Source organism: Limanda limanda, chromosome 19 (assembly GCF_963576545.1).
Source record: "Limanda limanda chromosome 19, fLimLim1.1, whole genome shotgun sequence".
NCBI lineage: Eukaryota > Metazoa > Chordata > Actinopteri > Pleuronectiformes > Pleuronectidae > Limanda > Limanda limanda.
Window position 1 is genome coordinate 19,201,852 of NC_083654.1, and position 23,396 is coordinate 19,225,247.

Sequence of the window (23,396 nt, forward strand, 5' to 3'; positions counted from 1 at the left end):
TGCGGCTGGAAGCGGTGTTTTCATCCACTTTTGGACACACAACCTGCACACATGGGTTCGGTAAACAACACACACGTATTCCACATCATCGTCCACGTGTAACAACACACACACGAGCTGTCAATCAGCTGCTCAGGGGGGGTTTCTCCTGTTTTCTGCCCAGGTGACCGCGGGGATCCAATCCGGGTTTTCCCTCGGACCACATGACCACGAACACAGGCTCCTCGTAACTCACCAGGTTTTATGTCGTGTTCGACAGCGAGAAGAAGCTTTTTCTTACATATACAGATATTAGATATTATACAGAAACACAGATTGGTGAAGGTTGAGGTGGAGAAGAACAGCTGGTGGTGTTTCCATGAGATCCAGGACGAAGCTGGAGGAGCTGCTGGTGCTTCTGTCAGCTGAGGACTCACACATTTCAATTGTTTATTATCAAATGCACAACAATAACATCAAGCAGTCGCTGGCAATGAGATTCTTGGGTCACAGGCTCTCTTCTAGCAATGCTCAGAGTATTACAAGCAAAAAAAATAATATCAAATAGAATATCAAACATTTTAAATAGAAAATAAAATGTATATGATAAAAAGGTAACTTCAGTCTAACCAGTTCAAATTATGGAGAAATATTCAATCCACAGACTTGACTTAAAATCCAGGTCTCACTTCTCCCAGATTACTAACACCAGTTCAGGCGGAAAGGTAAGAGTGAGAAAAAATACATTCTAGTTAGTTATATTTGCAAAATCGTAAAATTCACAAGCTTTGTACAGAAATTAGCCAGCTGCTGCAAAGGAAACATGCAACTCACTCATGTTAACAAATGCATCAAGTAAAATGGACTTCATTTGATTTGGTCGATACATTAAATAGATGTCAATACATGATATATATATACACATGAAAAAACAATAGTGCAATTACGTGCATGTACATTCATCATTAAACGCACATTTTTCATTTTCTTTTGTCGACAGGCGAATCCGCTGCAGCCAAAGCTGGAAAATCGTGATATCAAAACCTCATTTTACAGTTTGCAAACAACAGGAAGAGCTTTGTGAACAATAAAACAACAGGAGTCAGTCATTTACGCTTCAAAATCCACCAAACCTCCCACTGTGATGTAGACTCAAGCAAAGCAGGAACATAGGAAGAGAGAGAAAGTCCTCACAAGCACAACAAGTACAAACAAGTGGGTCAATATACTGGAATGACACTCAGCTAAGGCCCAACACTCAATTCAAAATCCAATAATTATATCTATGCAACCCTTTAATGGGTTCTTTCTTGGCCCATGTTCCTAAACCTCTCCACCAGAGCTGCTCTCAGACCTGCTCTGAAGTCTAACATAAGCCCAACCCTGTATAGTTCCCTGGTAAAATGTCCGGAAAATGTAAAAGGTTTTTATTTGTCATAAAATCTGGATCTGCACATCTGCATTCGCCCAATTTTTATTCAATTTTCCATGCTTTCTGTTCGGTGGAAACCGGTTTTGCTTGATCCTGCAAACAAACACCTTTGGTCCTCCCCCAAATAAATCAATAATCGACTGTGTGGCCCTGTTGACCATTGAGCTAAAGGCCTTGACCATGTTGCACTGCTGTTCTTCATCCCTCTATCCTGTCTCCCAGTCTGACTTCCTGTCTCTCTACTCTCCAATAAAGGCAAAGCATCATGAAATAAATATTTAAACATGAAATACATACATTGAGGATATAATCCCTCTCATACTCACACTGAGCCCACGACTGCCGATGAGGGATCACACATCTGATTTTAAAGGCTCACGAAAATGAAATATCTGAGACACAAAAGTACACTTTTACAGACTTAGAGTCCAACGTATCAACATTTTAATCATTTAGAAAAATGTAATTTGAGAAAATATATAATAAAATTCAGTTTGCAGAATAAACCCAGTGTCTGAAGTCGGCTGATCATCACAATATAAATATTATATTACTATCACATTTTAACAGGCTGGATATCATGTGCATCATTTCCAGAGGACAGAGGCCGTTTCAGGTCTTTTGAAACATGAAGTTCTCCCCAGAAGGAGTCGGTACAGATCGGGTTCAAGATATTGAATATTTTTAGAATATTTGAAGAAATCAAAATCTCTGGAGGCGACGTTACATAAAAAAACAAGTGTCTTAAGACTCTAGTTCTGTTTTTTCAGGGTCGAAATAAAAAAAGTCTGACACCTCTTGTGCAACTTTTAACTTCACAGGGAAACATGAGCAGTGCGGGTTTGAGTCAAATACTGTAAATGACTCAAACTCAACTCCCAAACAACAGATCTGCCTAAAATGATCCCTCGCTGTTGTGTGTGTCTTTGAGTGGACGGTGACTCATTCATCCAGCTTGCACAGCCAGAGAGAGAGAGAGAGAGAGACAGAGAGAGAGAGAGAGAGGAACAACCACAGTGCCAAACTTGAGGCCAACCTCTCTCCTCCCATCTCATTCTTTCCTACATGGGCACTCGCAGTTTGCAGACAGCGCAGTAACAGACCGAACTCTGTTGGAGAACGAAGACAGACAGAAACTCACATCACCGGAAGATAAAGAAAACTCAGAGAAGATCCAACAAACATCCTCGGAGCAAACTTCTGTCATCCTCTCAGCAGCTCTACGAAGGTAAAACCTGCCAAAAGAAACCTGATGTCTTTTGTGCAAAGACTTAACATAGATTTCTTTGGGTGGAGTCGATGACCCCTCCCATGCTGTTCGATGAATGATGACCCATCGACTCTGGTGTTGAAGTCACGATTTAAAATTAAACTTCACAGCCTCTCGAGGTTCTCAGATGCATGACAGGTTTTTTCATTTTCAACTTTGACCACTTTCTGTAAAAGTCCCCTATTTGCATATTTACACTGGAATTATCAAATTCCTCTATTTACTGTGGTTGAAAAAGAAGCTGATTTAGAGTCAGCAGGTTGATAATCATGATTTTCTCTCCAACAGTAACAGATCGGTGCAATGGCGACACCCAAAAACACCCCGCGAGGTGCCAGCTCCCCGATCTCCCCCAACCGCATCACCCGGCTGCAGGAGAAGCAGGACCTGTCCAACCTCAACGACCGCCTGGCCGTGTACATCGACAAGGTCCGCTACCTGGAGAACGAGAACGCCGGCCTGCGTCTGCGCATCACCGAGTCCGAGACGGAGGTCAGCCGGGAGCTGACGGGCCTGAAGGCCGCCTACGAGACCGAGCTGGCCGATGCCCGTCAGACGCTGGACTCCGTGGCCAAGGAGCGAGCCCGTCTGCAGCTGGAGCTCGGGAAGCTGAAGGACGACCACAAGGAGCTGAAAGCCAGGTGGGACACTGCTGAGGTCCAAATCTACATCTAACACAGTTTGTTTTGTACATGTGCGAGCAGAGAAAAAGTAGGATTATTTTCAATATAGTTATAAGTGATATTTACTAGGGGGGGTAAGGGGTGCCCATCCTTTTAGGGCCTTGAAATCCTTAAAACCACCCCTGTGTGTTGCCAGGGCGTATATAACCTTTAAAAGACAAAATATTCCTCTTAGAAATGAAAAGCTTAGTTCATCAGCAAATAAATAAAGTGGTATATAAAATAAGCAGCGCTATTTATATACAATGTTGGCTCCAGTGACGAGACAAAGAATTAACACGTGGCCCCTTTAAGGGCTTTTAATGATACAGTCTCATTACTCTGGTATGTGCAGTGGTTTATTGTCGCTAATTTTAGCAATAGACAGATAAAGATGTGTAACTGAATCACAGTCAGTCCTTCTCTCACTTTTTACTCTTATGACCACAATACCTGTCGTTTAGGTAAAGTAATTATAAGTAAAGTAGGATTATTTTTAAACAGCAAGGAGCTTCAACTAGTCGCCTCTTTTCCAATAAAGGCTTTTGGTCAAAATCAAAATGGATATAAACCCGTGATCCAGATATTTATTTATATCTGATGATCATGAAAGGAAACATCTTTCCCCCGAAGCTCCTGAAACCTTCGTCTTCAGCCAAATCTTCCTCAGTTTGCTTCATTCATTCCTGCGTCTGTGCCCGAGTGAAAGTCTAAAACATGTGATTAACAACGATGAGTCATTAGCTCCTTTTAAACGATGCTGGTTTAACTTCTGCTGAGACATTTCTGCTGCTGCCGCTGCCACTCCCTGGCGTTCACATGCCCTCCTCATTGCTCACTCCTTCACGTTAGACTTCCACTCCGTCTCCTTCCTGTGCCGCCACATCCAGAGCCTGATGACTAACTCTTTCCCCGGGTTTCTCCTCCTTCAGCAAAGCAATCATTATACACACAATACGTGGCAGCAGCTCCTGCCGCCATTACTTTTTCCATAAATATTGAGATGATGGCCCTGGTGTGTTTGGCAGGAGTCACGCCGTTGCCATGGCAGCTTCTCAGCTCAACGCCAAAGGCTGTGGCTTGTGGCGACCAGATACACGGGCCTGGCAGCGGAGCCTTGTGGTCTATGAGTCATATGCACCGAGGTCTTTCCCAAAGATTCAAAAATAGCTCATATTTGAGTCTGTAAAGGAAACTGCAGGAACACAGTTTCCACTTGGTTCTTAAGTTACAAGAAAAGGCGAATGTCCTCTATTGACCCTGTTGGCCTCTCTTCTGTCGCAGGAACACCAAGAAGGAGTCGGAGTTGGCCGGAGCGCTGCAGAGGGTCAAAGACCTGGAGGCTCTGCTGAACTCGAAGGACGCGTCTCTGACCACGGCCCTGGGGGAGAAGCGGAACGTGGAGGTGGAGAACCGGGACCTGAGGGCCCAGGTTGCCAAGGTACACTGGATCCCACGCTCCCAGTTCAAACCGCCCAGTGGAAACACATCTGGGCTCAATACTGCACAGGCGGCCGACAGGACACCCAGCGTTCAGTTTGTCCCTCAGCTTCCTCCTTTGTGTTTTCCACATCAGGGACTCTGTTACAACCGGTTCTTTTACTTGTGCCACCACTATGTGTTTTTGAGAGGCCTGAGTTCAGCATGGAGACTCTGTCAGGGCCACGTGAGCTCAGATGTTTTGATTAAATGACAGTTTTCCTCATAGATTTATATATAAAGGCTAGATGTCACGTTCGACGGAGCCGGACATCCGCACATGGCGGCCATCTTGCTAGGGGGGAGCTCGCTCACCCATAACATTGTGTTGGTAGTGGTAAATAACCATAACTTGCTCAATTTTCAACCGATTTTTAAACGATCTGGTTTGTTATAAACGTCAGAGATGTAGTTATGACACTGCATACATTATTCATATTTTTTTTAGAAAATAACATAATTATTCATAAGTATGCAGTGTCATATCTACATCTCTGACGTTTATAACAAACCAGATCGTTTAAAAATCGGTTGAAAATTGAGCAAGTTATGGTTATTTACCACTACCAACACAATGTTATGGGTGAGCGAGCTGCCCCCTAGCAAGATGGCCGCCATGTGCGGACGTTCGTCTCCGTTGGCCGGCAACGCAGACAAGACATCTAGTCTTTATATATAAATCTATTTTTCCTGCTCTCATGCCAACTTTTTAGAATAAACAAAAACATGCACTAACCACAGTGTGTTTACTGCATAGTTCTGCATTGCACGGCCTGTTTATGTGTATGTTTTTTCATTTGCTTTGAACTAATATTCCGTTTCTTGTTGGCTGGTTTAGCTGGACACCAGTTTGAATGATGCCAAGAAGAAGCTGCAGGAGGAGATGCTGAGGAGAGTGGACGGAGAGAATCGCATCCAGACTCTCAAGGAGGAGCTCGAGTTCCAGAAGAGCCTCCAGGCGGAGGTCAGAGAGGAACCCTCATCCCCACCTTTCACCTTCTCCCCCATCATGTGTGCTGAACATATTTTGTAACTCTCCACCAGGAGCTGCGGGAGATAAAGCGGCGTCATGAGTCTCGTATGGTGGAGTTGGACAACGGCCACCAGCAGGACTTTGAGAGCAAACTGGCGGAGGCGCTGGTGGATTTGCGTTCCCAGCACGAGCTGCAGATCAACATGTACAAGGACGATGTTGGGAAGACGTACAACTCCAAGGTGGGCCTTTGATTTAATGTGAACATTTTAAAATGACAAACAGCAAAGATTAAATAAATACACAATAAAAACATCATATCTCAGAAGTACAGCAGCAGTTTCTCAAATTAGTTGCAATCGAGCAAAATGATACACACATCACTCTGTGTGAAGTAACAGTCTCTTCTCAGTTTCATGGATCTTCCTCCTCGTTGTTTGTCTTCCTCAGCTGGAGAACGCTCGGCAGTCGGCGGACAGGAGCAGCCACCTGGTGGGAGAAGCTCACGAGGAGCTGCAGCAGACACGGATCCGTCTGGAGTCCTCGTCCTCTCAGCTCAGCCAGCTGCAGAAACAGGTTCTCAGAAACAAACAGATCCACATTCAGAGTCTCCACATCACTCATTGCTCAAGATCCTCATCTTAATGCATTTGCACCAAACATCATATGTCTTTGTGAGAAAAAGTTATGTAAAGTTGTCTATTCCGTCACTTTGACCCTTTTTCCATCAAATTGAACACTGAGTTTTACATTTCTCTTGCATTTTCCTGCTGATTTTTTAGTTTTCTGTCTCTTAATGAACTCGTCTGCTCCTGATCCAGCTGGCGGCCTGTGAGGCGAAGGTGAGGGACATGGAGGCCGCTCTGTCCCGGGAGCGGGACACCACCCGTCGCCTGCTGGGAGACAAGGACAGAGAGATGGGTGAGATGAGGCAGCGGATGCAGCAGCAGCTGGATGAGTATCAGGAGCTGCTGGATGTCAAGCTGGCTCTGGATATGGAGATATGTGCCTACAGGAAGCTGCTGGAGGGTGAAGAGCAGAGGTAGGTTGAGTCTCCACAGCAAAATCTGTAGTGTTGTTGTTTCAGTGTTAATATTTTTGAGTTGGTGGGTGTTGATGTTGGAGTTGTTTTAACACCACTAGTGTTAAAAAAGCTCTGCGAGCGTTGTCAATCAAGCGAGTTAAATGTTAACATCTGTGACTGAGTTAGATTCACTTCAGGTGGAGTTGATCATAAAATATGGGAGGAGCTTCACCACAAATCTCTGCATTCAATGAACCATAACAAAATTCCTCGGCTCTCTTTATCAAGACAGGTGTGAGACTAACCCTCGGTCTCATTTTAGTGTTAAAAATACACTTTAATGTGTCATAAAATAACACTATGTATGTTAAAAATTAACACTCACAGTGAAAGGGAATAACACAATTTAGAGTTAAAGGTGCACTTATGTGGTGTCATAAAATAACACCAAGGGTGTCAAATATTTATCACTGTTAAAGAGTTAAAATATTAACACTTTTCAAAGTGTAATTTTAACTCAGAATCCGTGAGGATTATATAGAATTTAACACTCTGTGAGTTGAATTAACACTCCTGATTTTGCTGTCTCTGCTGTGGGGTCAAGAGGACTTAACTCAATAGAACCAGAGTTTTGCAGCAATAGGAGAGTTTCAGTTCTACCTCTTTGTCTTTATCTCCATCCCTCTACCATGTGTGTCCCTGCAGACTGCGGCTGTCCCCCAGTCCTCCGCCCACCAGAGCGGCAGGAGGTCGTTCCTCTTCCTCGGCAGCTCACTCTCGATCCGTCCACTGCAGCGCTCAGAGCTCTGCCACCAAGAGGCGCCGGGCCAACGACACGGACAGCGAGGCCTCCAGCTTCGCGGGAGGAGCTGTGGCTCGCACTCGAGTCACCCAGCAGGCGTCGGCCAGCGGGCGGGTCACCGTGGAGGAGGTGGACCAGGAGGGGAAATATGTCCGACTCAGCAACAAAGCAGATGAGGTGAGAAGAGGAACATATTGGTGGGAGGATGAAACATGATTTACCTTCCATTCAACCATCAACTTTCTCCTGCAGGATCAGAATCTGGGGAGCTGGCAGGTGAGGCGACAGGTGGGGTCGGGCGCAGCCATCAGCTTCAAGTTCCCGGCTAAGTTCACCCTGAAGGCCGGGCAGAGGGTGACGGTGAGCAGCACCTTCATTCAGCTCCATCACTGATCTGGACTCAGTGAACACACTGACAGTCATCACACCCAACACTGTGTGTGTTTCATGGCTTTCAGATCTGGGCCTCTGGTGCAGGCGGAGCCCACAATCCTCCCTCGGACCTGGTGTGGAAGACCCAGACGTCCTGGGGAACCGGGGACGTGCTGCAGACGACTCTGATCAGTGCCAGCGGAGACGTGCGTAACCTTATTTAAACATGAAGCTCATATGATAACAAGGGCTGGGCAAGTTAACTCGTTTTAATCGAGTTAACTCCAGTGATGAGTTAACTCGATTGTTTATCCGCCAATTATTTTCTTTTTTCCTGTTCTGCAGCAGTCAGCAACAGACTTTCACAAAATAAAAGCCTGACTTTCACAATAAAACAATAAATAATCAAACCTGAGTTAATGCGAGATAAAATAATTAATCGAGTTAACTCATCACTTGAGTTAACTCGATTGAAACGAGTTAACTTGCCCAGCCCTAATGATAACATAAATTTTAACTTTAACATGTAAATGCACCACAGCGATAGCAGCCGCCCCCACACCCCCCCCCCCCCCCCCACACACACACACCTTCTCCACTGACTATACTTCCCCCCTCCACCCTGGCGTGGACTGCCACACCCCCTCCTCCAACCACTGAACATTTGAACATTCGTACATTTGCACTGACTGTTACTTCGTTTTTACTACTGTATTATCCCTCCTATAGTGTATTCATATTTATATATATTTATATTTGTATCCTGCTCATAGTGTGTTCATCGTCCCTATATCTTACAATTCCTGTTAATACTGTAATACTCCATATATATTTCTTACTGTACAGATCTTATTCATTACATTTTCACTTTAATATGCACAATACTCATATACTTCTTATTGCCACACACCCTCCTCCAACCACTGATCATTTGAACATTTGTACATTTGCACTACTGTTACTTTTTTTACTACTGTATTATCCCGCCTATAGTGTATTCATATTTATATATATTTATATTTTTTATCCTGCTCATAGTGTATTCATCGTCCTTATATCTTACAATTCCTGTTAATACTGTAATATTCCATATATATTTCTACTGTACAGATCTTATTTATTTACATTTTCACTTTAATATGCACAATACTCTGCACTTTTACTGCCTTTTTTGCACTTCTGGTTAGACGCTAAACTGCATTTCGTTCTATATGTACTTGTACTGTGCAATGACAATAAAGTTGAATCTAATCTAATCTAATCATCTAATCATCTAATTAAACACGTTTTCTTCCAGGAAATGGCCATGAGGAAAGTCACCCGCACACAGTTTGAAGACGAGGACGATGACATGGTGAGAGAAATCATTTAGAATCCTGACAACTGATAACATCCTGTATCTATGCACTGCATGACACACGAACACCAATTAACCAATTAATCTATTCATTTAGACAAAGAGGTCTTTTCACTTTGCTTGTTTCTTCCTGTTGAGATTTCTTCTGACCAGTGTGTGTGTGTGTTTGTGTCTCTCTGCCTCAGCAGGTGGCTCACAGCACCTGTGGGGACGGCGAGTACAACCTGAGGAGCCGGACCGTGCTCTGCGGCTCCTGCGGACTTCCCTCGGACAAATCCAGCAGCTGCTCCGTGTCCTCGCCCGCCCGCTCCTTCCGCAGCGGGGGGATCTCCGAGGGTCTCCTGCCCCACTCCTACGTGTTCAGCAGCAGCACTCCTCGCAAGGTGGGTCGGCTACAAGGCCGGAGAACAGACATTACTCAGCTACTTGGAGTGTTTTCATGCAATTAACATGTTTTGTGTTTGCTCTCTTTCAGACTGGATCCAGAGTGGAGACCTGTCCAATCATGTGAGCCCCGGGATCCTCCATGGAAACACTTAGACTCTGTTAGTTTTCAGTTATTCAGTCCTTTAGTTACAAGTCGTAGTTTTTAGGTCCATTTCCTGTGAGTAATTCCCAAGATCTTGTATGCAATCAAACTTTATACTGCTTTTTTATAATGTACATAGGCATGCATACAACATATATTCTTGCATTTAAATGGTGATGTAAGCAGCCATTTTAATTTTTATTGGTGACATTAAGAATTGGAAACTTCTGCCGGTTTTCCACCCGACAGTAAAAGAAGAACCAAGCAGCAATTTTAACACATTAACAAATTAGAGCAACAGTTTGGGCTCATTTATTCTAAAAAGAATGTCACTGGTTAATTAGTGGTGGGTGAAATTCACAGCTACTGTAACTTTAAAGATCAGGCTTTACTTATTATACAATTGCATGAGATTTGCATCACGCTCTGTAAACATACTGACGCAGCCGGGCTGCAGGGAATTGAGTAAAGTTCTTCTGGAGGGAAAGTACAGTGACTCCCATCCTGCAGATCCACAGAATATTATGTATTGTTGACTGATTTTAATAAACATGTTTTCAGAAATGTTGTGTTTTTTTAAATATTGTTTTGATAGTTTTTGCTCTTTCTTACGAAATAGAAATTTAACTGTTTAGTCAGTTCTTTTTGACAGGGATTCATTTGCAGAGTCTGCAGATTATTCTAAAAAGTTCATTCATATCTACAAATCTCAAAGCTTCAGATTATTGTATTCATTCATATATTCGTATATATACATAAAAACAACTTCATTTAATCAAAACAAGAGATTAAAAGGATGAAAATGTGCAGGTGCTGATGCAAAGAATGATTAAACATTTATTGGGAAATTATAAATGATTTTTCCAGGGGAAACTAACTTGAGATTTCCTTTGCTTGATAATGAAATAAGAGTCAATAATTGTCCAATAATAAAATGAATATCTTGAAATGAACCAATCCTGAAATAGGGGTACTTTTATCCTTTAATACTTAATAGTAATATTTCATAAATAAGTTTTATGTTTTGTGGTGTTTCCAGTTTTATCCTTCATACTGTCACCCTCATTTTCCATAATAAGAGAATTTCTCAATCTCTAATCTTACTTCCGCCACAAAACGGAAGTACTATTTTATTTTGAAATTGGACCAATGTTTATATATATATCCCGACCCGGAAGTGTTTCTCATGTGTTTCTCATGTTGATGTTCGATTCCTCAGTTCATCTGCTCGTTGTTGATCCGTAAGTTTTGTTCAAAGGAAAAAACGTCTTTGCTGAATAGTTTTCAGGAAATAATCTTTAACATTAAGTGAGTTAATCTAACGTTAAATTACACAAACACGTGTAACGTTAGCAACACAAAACAACCTGAAACAGAACTGAAGCTAAAATCTCAAACTTGTTCTTTCTGTGTTTTTAAGAAGTTGATTGTTAGAGAGTGAAACTTCCACTTTAATAACTCACCTGACTGTGAGAAGTTAATAGAACTCAGAATAACATCAACATGGGGTCATTGCATTCAGCTGCATGTTAGAATAAGAACAAGTTGTATTTTGTGGATTTAATTCTGAAATAAACAACTAGTAATTATCTTGCTTTCATATTTACAATGGTAACAATTAAGTGCATATGTTGTTATATATAATTATTGCAGCACTGATTTAAACCAAGTGTTACAACCTGCTTTATGAATATCAAACTCTGACTGTATATATGTATATATGCACATTTCTGCCGTATTAAAATTCTATAAGGTTGTAAAAAGAAGATTTTCAATTTAACCCCGAGGTTACGAAAATGTGTGATTAATCATTTTCTGACAGAAAGATTAATAAATTATCCAATGATCATTTCATTATAGCAGGATGAAGAATTGATGGTGGCATCTCATCCATACAGGATTAAAATAAAAAAATAAAAAAAATGAAAGTAAACCAGAAAAGCTAAACACGGTTTACTTTGCAGTTGGATATTATTTCCAGGTTTTATCAGGTTACAGTAAAGCCTCCTGAGCAGCAGCTGCGGTCGGGAGATGATTTATTGTAGAAACCGAGCTGCAGTTGGACGGAGGCTGAGAGGAAAAAATGCAAGTAAGCAGTGAAACTAGAGCATCAGCAGCAGGAGGCAGCGATATCAGCAGATTGTGCAGAAAAGCTTTCATCAGCACTCGACACGTCTGAGCCACAGCTCCCTGGCTTCATGTGAAAAGCTCCTTGTTTTAACAGAGCCTCCACAGTTACATGTCTAATAGTTCATGAAGCCATGTGATGGGTCTGAACGTCCCTCAGCTCAGTTTACATCATGTGTGTCTCCTCTGTTCCAGCAGCTCGGATCCCTCTGGATGTTGAGTGCTCGGGCTCTGTTAGGGATCGGCGTCCTGGTGACGTCCCGAGCCGCCTCCGTCCTCGCTCAGACGGGGACATGTCCTCTGCCCGCTGCAGCTAACAACCACCAGAGCAACTGTCTCAGAAGCAGAGAAGCATCCACCATGGCCAAGACCATCAAATATCTCGGGTGAGGTTTCACGTCTCGTACACGGAGCAGTAAGAACCAGGTACAGCTTGTATGTGTGAGTCCAAACTGAGCTGTAGATGCTCCACAGGCAGGAGGAGGCCCAGCACATCGACGAGGAGCTCTTCAGTGAGTACGGCTTCAGTGTGGACCAGCTGATGGAGCTGGCTGGACTCAGCTGTGCCACAGCCATCACACGGGTGAGGTTTACAGCAAGGCTCTTATTTTGTTTAATGTAAAGCCAATCAATCAATTTAGCTAAGCTTAAGAATAAGATTAAGATACATTTATTTGTCCCAAACACATGCACAGACATGCAAGGAGGGAAATTTAACCTCTGCTTTTAACCCATCTGGGGCAGGACACACAGAGCAGTGAGCAGCCATGTACGGCGCCCGGGGAGCAGATGTTGGGGGAGTAAGGTGCCTTGCTCAGGGGCACTAGACAGGGTAGGGTGAATCCTCTTGGATTTTTGGACAGATCAATCCAGGTTCGTCTTTTTGTTGTTTCTCCGTGGAGTCGAACCAGAGACGAACCAGAGACCTTTTCTGCCCATAGTCCAAGTTTCTGCCACTAGTCCACCGCCTGAAACTGGATTTTTTGCATTGGCAGCATAAGTATTTGTCTAAATCTGATTACTCCCTGAAGCAGTGAATGATTTAAAGGGGACATATTATGAAAATTCCACTTTTGTAGTGCTTCTATACGGTAATTTGGGTATCTGGCATGTCTACCGTCCCAAAAACTCTGGAAAGCAACAACTCCCGTGATTTTGTTGTGGTTCCTCTCTGTCAGAAACGATATGCTAGAGTGCGTCCAATGGGATTACGACCAGAACACACTCAAAACAGGTCAATCTGAGGAGGGCTATTTTAGACAGGGTAAAAAGGCTGCTGTTTTAATTTATCCTTGTGGTATTTTGACTAAAATATGTTAGACATTTCATTAAGACCCCAAGGAACCATATCAACTGTGGTAAAATGGGCATACGATGGGACCTTTAACTTTCTCTCTCAGCGTCTCTCATCAGTAGATGCTGTAAATATGGCGTATTGTTGTGTTGTGTCTTCTTTCTGCAGGCGTATCCAATCACGTCCCTCGTCAAGGCGAGACCTTCCCTGCTGGTGGTCTGTGGACCAGGTAACAACGGGGGCGACGGCCTGGTCTGTGCCCGACACCTCAAGCTCTTTGTGAGTCTCCAAACACTTGTGTTACAGTCAAATCTGCATTCAGACTTTCCCTGAGGTCCGGTCATAATTAAATAAAACCTCTGTGGAGCTTTAAACCAATCTGACGACGGTCGTCTTTACCAATAACTGTTTAATCCGACCTCCTTTCTTTGCTTGATCTAACTCACGAATGTGTTGGTGATAATAATATCTTTGTGTGTCGTGTCGTCAGGGTTACGAGCCGACCATCTTGTACCCGAAGAGGCCGAACAAGCCTCTGTTCCAGGGCCTGACCACTCAGTGCCAGAAGATGGAGATCCCTTTCCTCACTGAGATGCCTGAGGTTCCGTGTTGATCAATTATGCAGCAGCTTGATTCTCTGTGGTGGAGGAAATGTTTCTGCTTCTTGTGTTTATGACTGTGCATTTCATTTTAAGCTGTAAGAGGCCTGGCCTTCACAGAATTAGATCTCAGTAAACAAGCCTCGGATTACATGAAGCCTTAATGATCTTTGTGGGAGAAATGGGTTTAATCGCCCATAAAACCACAGTCAGAAGTATGATCAATAACTGATGATGCACAAACTGAATTAGTGGCTTCACACGTTTACTTTGAGAAGTAAAATAAACTGTTTAACTGTGTTTCGAGACAATGAAAATCAAAACCATTCATTTCTCTGTACGTGATAACAGGCCCGATTGATCGACGAGGCTTACAACCTGGTGATCGACGCCATTTTCGGCTTCAGCTTCCAGGGCGCCGTGCGAGAACCTTTCGGTTCCATCCTGGACGTCCTGGAGAAAACCACAGTCCCCATCGCCAGCATCGACATCCCCTCAGGTCAGTCCTCACACTCAGAGCTTCACACGGACAAAACCAATTTAACTCTTCTCTGCTTACAGTTAATTCCCATGAACATTTTTATGAAATGAGCAGCGAGTAAGACGTAGAGAAGCACAGATCTGATGGGCGGAGTTGGTGTTGATGCTTCTTTTGAGCTGACACAGTGTCTTCAATCTGTTTTTACTAATGGTTGCATTCTTTCATTTGTCATGGGCCTGATGTTATTTCATCCCACATAAAAGTGATTACATGTACAAATCATTGAATGTACATGAAATAATCCTGAAAAATCATTCACTGAACTCTAAAATCTGCTGTTCACGCTCGTGATCCCATAGGGAAGAAGTCTGTCGAATTCAGTGACCCTTTGACCCTTTGACCTTGTCTGTAGCACTAATATCTGACTCATGGCTTATTCACTGTGGATCGTGACACTGGATTGTGTGTGTTTGTGTGTGTATTTAAAGGCTGGGATGTGGAGCAGGGCAGTGTGGACGGACTCCAGCCCGACATGCTCATCTCTCTCACCGCCCCGAAGAAGTCCGCCTCCTTGTTCAGAGGACGCTACCACTTCCTGGGGGGTCGCTTCGTGCCCCCGGGCCTGGAGAGGAAGTACCAGCTCAACCTGCCTCAGTATCCCGGCACGGACTGCGTCTTACAGCTGTAGGAGGTTTAGGTTTAAATCAGACAGGACCGTTGTTTCTCCAGGAATGAAAAAGGTCAACACTAATCCACTTTCTTTGTAGGAGGAGGATCTTATGAATACCTCTCGTCTTTGTACCTTTAGGATGTTTGAGCCAGAAGGAAACTGGTTTGTGATGTCGTCCATCTTTAAATCCCGTCTCTGCTTTTCTGTCTTTATAAACTAAACCTGAGATCTGAAGTTACCTCCTTCCTCATCTGACCGTCGGACTGAAATCAAATGAGCGTATTTCTCTAAATGTTGAACTATTCCTTTACATCTGTGAATGAAACTGGTTCTGATTGGACGAGTGGTTGTGAGAAAATGTTTAAAAACCATGAGAAGCCTGAACATAATAATATAAAGAACATCAAACAAACAGGATTGGATTTGTTCTCATTATTCCCACATCAACATAACAACAGATGATATCTCCATCTCGCACCTTTTCTCAGATTTTATTGAGCACATCTCACGGGATCATTGTACAACTAACAACTGAAAAGACAGTTTATCATAACCCACCACATTCTATTTTATAAATAACATCACCGGACATAGTCTTGTTATTTAAACATCAGGTGGTGATGATATCGTAAAAACCTTTCTTTTACAATCCACCTCACGGAGTCCAACACAGACCCTCGTACATTTCCTATTAATGGATGATTACATGAAATACTGAATGTGTCGTATATGCTTTATAACAGTGGCTCATTAATGCATAATGCTTTCTCTTTAGTGCAGGACATGCTATTGCGCGCAGAAGACTATTTACAGTGCTGGTGCCATGCTGTCGTCGTAGTGTCACATCCGCTTGTGATGTGTGCAGAGGAAAAGGTAAAAGAGAGAGTTGAGATGACGAGCAGGCTCCTCCCCCGTTTGTCTTCATGCAGGTCGGAGGGTAGAAGGATGTCTGGGGAAGAAGCCTGAAGGAAAAGATAAAAAATGTTTTACTGTCATATATATTCAAATGCACGTTTATTTATAAATACTAGAAAACACAATATTTATAAGGTACACTACAATTAACTAAGTGCACATTAACAATAAAACCTTCTTTCATAATCGTTTTCTGTTACCTCCGCCATGGAACTTGTGTTTTGCCCATGTCTGTTTGATGGTCAGCATTATTATGTAAAAACTACTAAATGTTTTTTCCAGGATGAGATATAAACCTTTTAATGAAAGGCTGGATCCAGGACTCTTCTTTGCTATTATAGGAAAAAGCATCTTCCGAAATGTTTTCATCAATTTCGCAGGGAATTATTCATGGATCTTGACATTTTGACTATTTCATACCTTCGCCAACCAATGCAGTTTAAGTCCACGCACATTTCTTCCAGACTCATGAGGTCACAAGACCTTTTACCATCGAAATCTAATAGGCTCATGTCTGAGTCCAAGTGACTATAGTGTCAGAATTTGAATAAAAGTCCTGCAGTCAGACTTAAGATATGTTCACGAGACCAAAAACATGTCTTGTGATGCCACCGTGACCTTTGACCACGGAAATCAGATCATCCTTGAAGTTGAGCTAATTTGTCGGCGTCTCAAGGCGTTTTTTAGATTTCTTTTTAAGGAAACTGATATCTGTGCGTCTGTGTAATTTGATGAGGCTTGAATGAAGTTAAGAGAACTGTTGTTAAGACTCTTATCACTTTGGAGTGGATTGAATATTGAATTTTCACATACCTGTGTTATTCTCCGACCTGCACCCCTGCACAGTTATCTTTACCCTCCGTGGCTATAGCTAAATATTCAGCATTTCTAGAAGGAGAAAGATAATTACAAAAAAACAAGTCATAAATGTTCTACTTCATCACAGTGACATGGCTTTTAAAAAAGTAAAAATACAAGAACAGAGACGTGACAGGTCTTTGTTTTGTTTTCATTGACTTACAGTAGGGAGAGTTTGGTTTTTACTAGGGAGGACGAAGACATGACGGGACGGACAAGACGGAAACACGACAAGGAGACAGACGGGATGGCAGATGGCAGACAAAGAGACACACATGAAAACACACAGACAAGATGTAAATGACCTGGAGTTAGTAAGTATGTCAGAGGACAGAGGAAGTAAAGGACAGGGACATACACCAAACAGAAGATGTAACAAAGGTATAATTACAGATGTGAGTTCAGCAGTGGGACATAAATAAAGAAGTAAACAGGTGGAAACACACTTTTCAAAGCCTGTAAAAGGAGAGCTGCGGTTTTAAAGAAGGAAAACATGCAACAGAAAAGCATGTTTGCAGATATTTGAATTTTCCAGCCTGTTAAAACTTAATACAAGGTTTCGCAACTTTCAGTTTCCATCCTGCAAAACGTTTTTCTTTTTTAGATTTCAAGTTTTCAAAGCGTTCAAATATTCAGAATATGTCTCCCACAGGTTTTAACCCAGATGTGTGTTGTTTCTATACAAACAAGCACGAGAGCAGAATCGTTACCAGACAAAATTTACAGTATAGAAACTTTCAGAACATCTCGGTTACAAACCCCTTGAAATCCAAATTTAAAGAATCCTTCTCGTACATGTTTATGCTTTTTGTTAATCTTTCATGAAATGTTTGGTTTACGTTATTGTTTGAGCTCGACCACACAACCTGTACTTCAGGTTTTAATCCTAATGGGAAAACGTGGATCTCTTTTCAGAAACACAAAATGCAGAAACATGTCTTTAGCTTCGACAGCCAGTTTTCAATGCTATTGAAAGATTTGCATTGTATAAAAAATGAAGCTCCGTAAAAAACTACTCACGCCGCTTCTCGTAACGCTTCTTCCCCGGCCGCTGAGATCTTCTTGTAGCAGTATATCATCTCTATGAGGAGCCAGACCTGCAGCCCGATGATGGTCACGTACATCATGACCTCTGACACGATGGAAGCGGTTCCTCTGGTCGCTAAAGGAGGCGGCAGGAAATCAACTCATCAGACACTCACAACGCTCCATCAAACAGGAAACAGCCCTCAGACGATGGAGGATTGATCTTTCGGCAGATTGCTTTCACACTGGAAGAACTCTGTCTGGTCAAGGATGCAATCAACCGCGTTTGTGTCCTTCCTGATTTGATTCTGTGCAGGAGTCCTCTGGGATATCGTGTGAATCATCATCATCAGAAGCTGCTGCATCTTCACTTCCCATCCCACTCGTTCTTTACAGAATATTTAAAGCGATGCAACGAAAACGTGATCAGGTAAAACCAAATCTACCCGAGACAAAGAAAACCCGGCTTTTTGATGCAGAACTTCCCGTGTTTAGCTTTCACCACAACGAAGGTCTGGTTATTTATACTGATGCTGACTCTCTCCACTACTTCAACCCTGCCTCCTCCATGTTAGCAGATGGGAAATGGAGTGTTGGTAATTCTATGGCAATGGATGAATGGGATTAATCGGTTACGTCATTTCAAAATGTAGCCGCCTCTTGTAGCTTTTCAAGAAAATATCAAAATCTTGGAGTAAAACCGATTTGTTTCTCAAAGAGGATACCTGTGATTTAAGGTATTCCTTATCACACTGACTTGCTGAGAAAGTGCAAGATGGTGGTACCCGTATTCTTGCTTTTCTACTTTTGTACAATGAGGTCTTTATTTGCTTTCTATACCTGAAATCCCACCATTTTCAGTTCGATCTGAGCTCATATAAAAAGACCTCACGTACCTTTAGCCACCACATTGAGGTGGACCAGCTTGCTGACCAGAGTGCTGTACTCGTGGTTGGGGTAGATGAGGATGCGGTTGAAGTAGCAGCGGAAGGTGCCCGTGTCGTTGAAGGTGATGTTGAGCACGTATATGGATCCATCCTGGATGTCGTTGCTCGTTTTGCTGCCGTTCCAATCCACGCGGTCGATGAAGTCCTCGTGCTCGATGGTGGCGACTCCGCCGCCGTACGTGTAGATCTGAGAGACACAGAGACCTGAGGGTTCATCGAAAGGCTAATCTAACAGAAAACTACACAATACAGTTGCACCATGCTCGACTCAAATCACCAAATCATGAGATGGCCCTTACTTTATTTACGTTAAATCTGTTATTCTATGTTCTCTACCTCTTCAGAATGATTCCTGAGCTGCTGTGAAATATCTAGTTCCCCTCCAGGGATCGGTGAAGGCTCATGATAGATGACAGGTCAAGGTTCAAGCTAGAATTTATTGTCGTTCCATGTATATACGATATGGATTCGGAGGGACAGGAAGTGGCCGCAGCATGTGTGCGTGCCACTCTGGAAATATGAAACTTAATCAATCCTTACTGCCACATCAACAAATATACAAATGACCTGATCCTTCATTAACTATCCTGTTATTACCTATGTGTGTGTATGGGTCAGTGTTTTCACCACTGTTTTTACTGATTTCCCAGAGAATATTAGATTAGATTTATTTATTTATCCACACAACGGGGAAATTCACTTGTTACAGCAGAAAAGAGAAAAACAGAATTTAAATAACAGTGCCGAAGCACAAATAAAAAAGAAAGATCAAAATATATACACTACTAAACTACACATAATGAGAGTACAGAAACAAAAACAAAAACAACCTGCAAAACAGACACTGTGCAAAAGCAGGTACTGGGGAGAAAGTGGAATGATGTAAGTGTTATTGTAATGAAAACAAAAGTATTATAAGTAATATTGCAACAGTAGTGACCATGATACAGAAAAAATAATTAAAAAGTAAGTGACCATAATATAAATAATACTACAAGATAGCATAAAGGAAAAATATAAATATTGCAATGTAACCATTATAAGTGACCATGATATAAATATAGATGTAAAGTGTTGAATATTAATCAATGGATCTTGATGAAAAACTGGCATATTTATGGGAGCTGATATCTATGAGTGTCTTTCAGGTATTTGGTATTTGGATGTTGCTGTGCTGCACCGTGCCCTGTGCTCAGCTACATGCTCACCACCTGCTCTCCAGTGACGAGCAGAGGAGGCGGCACAAGGTCAACACAGTCGTGTGTCATCTCTGCAGCTTTCACGATCTCTGAGGGAGAAGCATCACCTCTGATTGCTCGCAGCGACCTCAGCACCCGATGCTATCATGTGATCCAGGACAACATGTGCGTGTATATGTGCGTGAGAGAGAACACAGGAAAGAAGAGAGCTCGAGTGTCACTACATACGCATGTGTATAAATATAGCTTGTGTCTCAAAGGGATGCAGCCTGGGACAAGGTTTTTGTTTTAACGATTCCTTGGACGACTCTGCGAAGGAGCCACATTAGTGCTGGCATCAGACTCCAAATACAACTCGTTAAATTAATGGTGCACTCACAGGGAAGAAGTCCGCTTCTCCTTTGGGCCTGAAGTACCATTCGATAATGGATGTGCTCTCCACCTCGCTCCTCAGCTTGCAGGAGACGCAGCCCAGCTTGAAGCCCTTCCCTGCCACAGCCTCCGTGTCCGAGGCCACCTCCGCGCAGGCTGCATGGCTCTGATGCACTGTTCAGAAAAGGAAGGAGGTGTATTTCTTGTTATTCAGCTCTAGTGGGTGGGAATTGGCAAAAATGTGACGATTCAATAGTATTGCGATATTTGGGCCACGATTCAATAGTATTGCGATATTTGGGCCACGATTCAATAGTATTGCGATATTTGGGCCACGATTCAATAGTATTGCGATTCTGCGATACTGCGAGTATTGCGATTCGATTCTGCGATATATTGCGATTCATGTCCCCCATATTATTCAAAGGCATTACACAAAATGAGGAAAATAAGACTGCTCACCTCACTTCAAATGTCACATTTAATTCTGTGAACAACATTGTCTTCTACACATTAACTGAAGTGTAAAAACTTTGTCCTTGAACATTCAGGACACAGGACCTTTGTAATTATTTTCTGAATATGAGACCTCTCACATGAACACTGAGCTCAATCATATAAATAAGAGTAACCTAGAGCTTCAATCAAATTGAGACCTGCAAGGTCATGACCCAAAATGTTAAATTCATTTGGGAATATTGGCATTTTTGGTCAGAAAAAGGAGTTGGTCAACATGTTCATATGTTAAAGTTCCTCTGGGCCGTTACTATATCTCCTGCAGTGGAGAACATCCTTTCCGCACACACACTAGGTATCTTTTAAACTCTGAAACTCTCCTCGTCATGCTTTGCCAGCCAGGGGCTGTTACATATATAATTGTAAATAAATATTAAAAAAAATAAAAAAATAATAATATATATATATATATATATTTTAAATATTGCAATACTTTGTGCTACAGTATCGATATAATCGCGGGCGCAAAATATCGCGATACTGAACAGAATCAATTTTTTCCCCCACCACTATTCAGCTCTGGGTTTGCATGAGGTAAAGAAACAATAAGAGGCTGTGAAGAACTCACCGAACAGCGTGCAGAGCAGAGAGAGGAGCAGGAGCTGCGATGCTGCCATGTCACTGGAGCTGTTCCTGCTGGACGAAGATCCTCAAAAACTACAACCACTGACGCCCCAGAGGATTGTTGTCCAAGCTTTAAAATGACACCTATACACAGAGCACCTCCACGTTTGCAAGGACTGAAACTTCAACTTCAAAAAGCCGTAGGCCAGTAAAGTGCAGGCTGACCTCACTTGTGTGTGCCTGGCAGCTCATGCAGTGGTAAGTGCAAAAGAATAAATGTGTGCGTCCCCAGGCTACTCCCTTGTAAATGTGTTTATGATGTGAACAGGCCTGAGATCTGTCAGCGTCTCTGTTCTGTGGCTCAACACTGTCCTGCGTGGTTCACAGAATTATTATTACCACAGATTATTGCTGCTTCCTGATTCCGGACAATAAATGTGCCCCCACTGGACTCATGCATTCAAGTCGAGATGAGATCAGATAAGATAATGATCCAATATTCCCACAAGCCTGTGCACTGGTATTTCTCACTGGTATGTGCTCTCAATCCTCCAGCAGCATCATTAGCATCTCTCCGGAAGCTGGTGACTCTCAGTGCTCCTCAGATCAACACCCTGAGATTTGATTATGAGCTTCCCTCAGGTCCTAGCGTGAGCTGCACAGAGGGATCGTTGCATCCGCCTGCAGGGGCCACATTGCTCTGCTGCCTCATATGTTGACAAGCTAAACACAAGCTGGATTGTGTGTTTATATAACACAAACACAAACACTGACCTGCACGTCTACAACGCACCCAACATGCCAGTGCATATACTTATATAACATGCATGCTTCTATTGAAGGGGATTTGAATTGCTACCTCCTGCAGGCAATGGGTGCACGACACAATAAAGTAGAGAAATCCCAGTCCTGGATGAGAGGCCTCCTCGAAGCACGGACACACGTATCTCCTCCGGTGTGGTGCCGCTGGGAACACTGGTGATCTCACCTATCTACCGAGCCCGGAGGAGAGATGCATCGCAGGAAGAAAGGTGCGTGAGGACGGGAGCCACACGTTTCAAATGAATTAAATGAAATAAAATGTAATAGTCCAGCTCTCGGTCCTTGGCTCCTCCTGCGTGGCTCCGTGCGGGAGGATGCTCTCGCTGCAGATGCACTGCGGTAAATCCCCGCAGCTGTGCGGTGCTGGGACTGGACGGACTGGGAGGACTGGGAGGACCGGGGTAGATGCTGCGTCGGATGCTGCGGATTTTTAAAGCTGCTTCTTTTTAAAAAAATAAAAACACTCGCTCCACGCTGAGAAGCATCCGCAGGAGGCCTCACCTTGATTTAACACGGAACCTGACGGGTGGGGGGGGAGAGGGGGAGGAGGAGAGACGTCAGGAGGGTCGGGAGCCGCGGTGCAGCCATGGCGGCCATCTTGCTACAGGGCAGCTCGCTCACCCATCACATTGTGTTGGTAGTGGTAAATAACCATAACTTGCTCAATTTTCAACCGATTTTGAAACGGTCTGGTTTGTTATACACGTCAGAGATGTAGATATGACATTGCATACTTATGAATAATTATGTTATTTTCTAAAAAATTTAATAATTTATGCAGTGTCATAACTACATTTCTGACGTTTATAACAAACCAGACCGTTTCAAAATCGGTTGAAAATTGAGCAAGCTATGGTTATTTACCACTACCAACACAATGTTATGGGTGAGCGAGCTGCCCCGTAGCAAGATGGCCGCCATGTGGTGACGTCCGGCTCCGTTGGCCGGCAACGCAAACGAGACATCTAGTCTTTATGGGACTATGCCTTTAAGGACCGGGGCTGCAGTGGGGGTCGAAGGGGGCGTGGCCAGCCCAACATGGCGGCGCGCAGTCCGCAGGAGCTTCCGCTAGTCTCCGCTCGGGAAACCCCCGCAAGCTTCGCCCCCGCAGGTTCACGTCGTTGCTG

At 43.1% G+C, this 23,396-nt stretch overlaps 3 protein-coding genes across 4 annotated transcripts; 2 read left to right on the forward strand and 1 right to left on the reverse strand.

The window, feature by feature from the left end:
* The first annotated feature begins 2,452 nt into the window (after positions 1–2,452).
* Positions 2,453–10,321, forward strand: LOC133026102 (lamin-A-like). The gene is made up of 13 exons (XM_061092959.1): positions 2,453–2,639; positions 2,970–3,322; positions 4,628–4,784; positions 5,661–5,786; positions 5,867–6,037; positions 6,246–6,371; positions 6,617–6,837; positions 7,525–7,798; positions 7,874–7,981; positions 8,080–8,199; positions 9,291–9,347; positions 9,539–9,733; positions 9,826–10,321. Exons 2-13 carry the CDS (start codon positions 2,985–2,987, stop codon positions 9,859–9,861), a joined length of 1,929 nt encoding a protein of 642 aa, XP_060948942.1. The 5' UTR covers positions 2,453–2,639; positions 2,970–2,984; the 3' UTR covers positions 9,862–10,321.
* A 734-nt stretch (positions 10,322–11,055) lies between these two features.
* Positions 11,056–15,462, forward strand: naxe (NAD(P)HX epimerase). 2 transcript variants are annotated; one of them, XM_061092998.1, is made up of 7 exons: positions 11,056–11,120; positions 12,202–12,392; positions 12,481–12,589; positions 13,469–13,579; positions 13,791–13,901; positions 14,251–14,398; positions 14,869–15,462. In XM_061092998.1, the coding sequence occupies exons 2-7, from the start codon at positions 12,220–12,222 to the stop codon at positions 15,066–15,068; spliced, it is 852 nt and encodes a 283-aa protein (XP_060948981.1). In that variant the 5' UTR covers positions 11,056–11,120; positions 12,202–12,219; the 3' UTR covers positions 15,069–15,462. The 2 variants fall into 2 exon arrangements, with proteins under 2 accessions (XP_060948981.1, XP_060948982.1); XM_061092999.1 differs by having other exon boundaries at positions 12,205–12,392.
* Positions 15,463–16,783: 1,321 nt separating this feature from the next.
* scn1bb (sodium channel, voltage-gated, type I, beta b) lies at positions 16,784–21,500 on the reverse strand. Its single transcript, XM_061093010.1, has 5 exons — positions 21,452–21,500; positions 20,375–20,541; positions 18,746–18,983; positions 17,844–17,985; positions 16,784–16,853 (listed from the first exon to the last, which is right to left on the reverse strand). The coding sequence occupies exons 1-5, from the start codon at positions 21,498–21,500 to the stop codon at positions 16,784–16,786; spliced, it is 666 nt and encodes a 221-aa protein (XP_060948993.1).
* Between the last annotated feature and the right edge of the window lie 1,896 nt (positions 21,501–23,396).

What these genes read in the sequence shown, in the direction of transcription:
- scn1bb (XM_061093010.1), bottom strand. Translation starts at nt 21,500, where the DNA reads ATGGCAGCATCGCAGCTCCTGCTCCTCTCTCTGCTCTGCACGCTGTTC. An exon ending in TCTGCTCTGCACGCTGTTCG is followed by an intron (nt 20,542 to 21,451) that starts GTGAGTTCTTCA and finishes TTTTCTGAACAG; the next exon opens with TGCATCAGAGCCATGCAGCC. An exon ending in CCTCAATGTGGTGGCTAAAG is followed by an intron (nt 17,986 to 18,745) that starts GTACGTGAGGTC and finishes CGCCTCCTTTAG; the next exon opens with CGACCAGAGGAACCGCTTCC.
- naxe (XM_061092998.1), top strand. Translation starts at nt 12,220, where the DNA reads ATGTTGAGTGCTCGGGCTCTGTTAGGGATCGGCGTCCTGGTGACGTCC. An exon ending in CCCGACACCTCAAGCTCTTT is followed by an intron (nt 13,580 to 13,790) that starts GTGAGTCTCCAA and finishes TCGTGTCGTCAG; the next exon opens with GGTTACGAGCCGACCATCTT. An exon ending in TCCTCACTGAGATGCCTGAG is followed by an intron (nt 13,902 to 14,250) that starts GTTCCGTGTTGA and finishes ACGTGATAACAG; the next exon opens with GCCCGATTGATCGACGAGGC.
- LOC133026102 (XM_061092959.1), top strand. Translation starts at nt 2,985, where the DNA reads ATGGCGACACCCAAAAACACCCCGCGAGGTGCCAGCTCCCCGATCTCC. An exon ending in CACAAGGAGCTGAAAGCCAG is followed by an intron (nt 3,323 to 4,627) that starts GTGGGACACTGC and finishes CTTCTGTCGCAG; the next exon opens with GAACACCAAGAAGGAGTCGG. An exon ending in TGAGGGCCCAGGTTGCCAAG is followed by an intron (nt 4,785 to 5,660) that starts GTACACTGGATC and finishes TGGCTGGTTTAG; the next exon opens with CTGGACACCAGTTTGAATGA.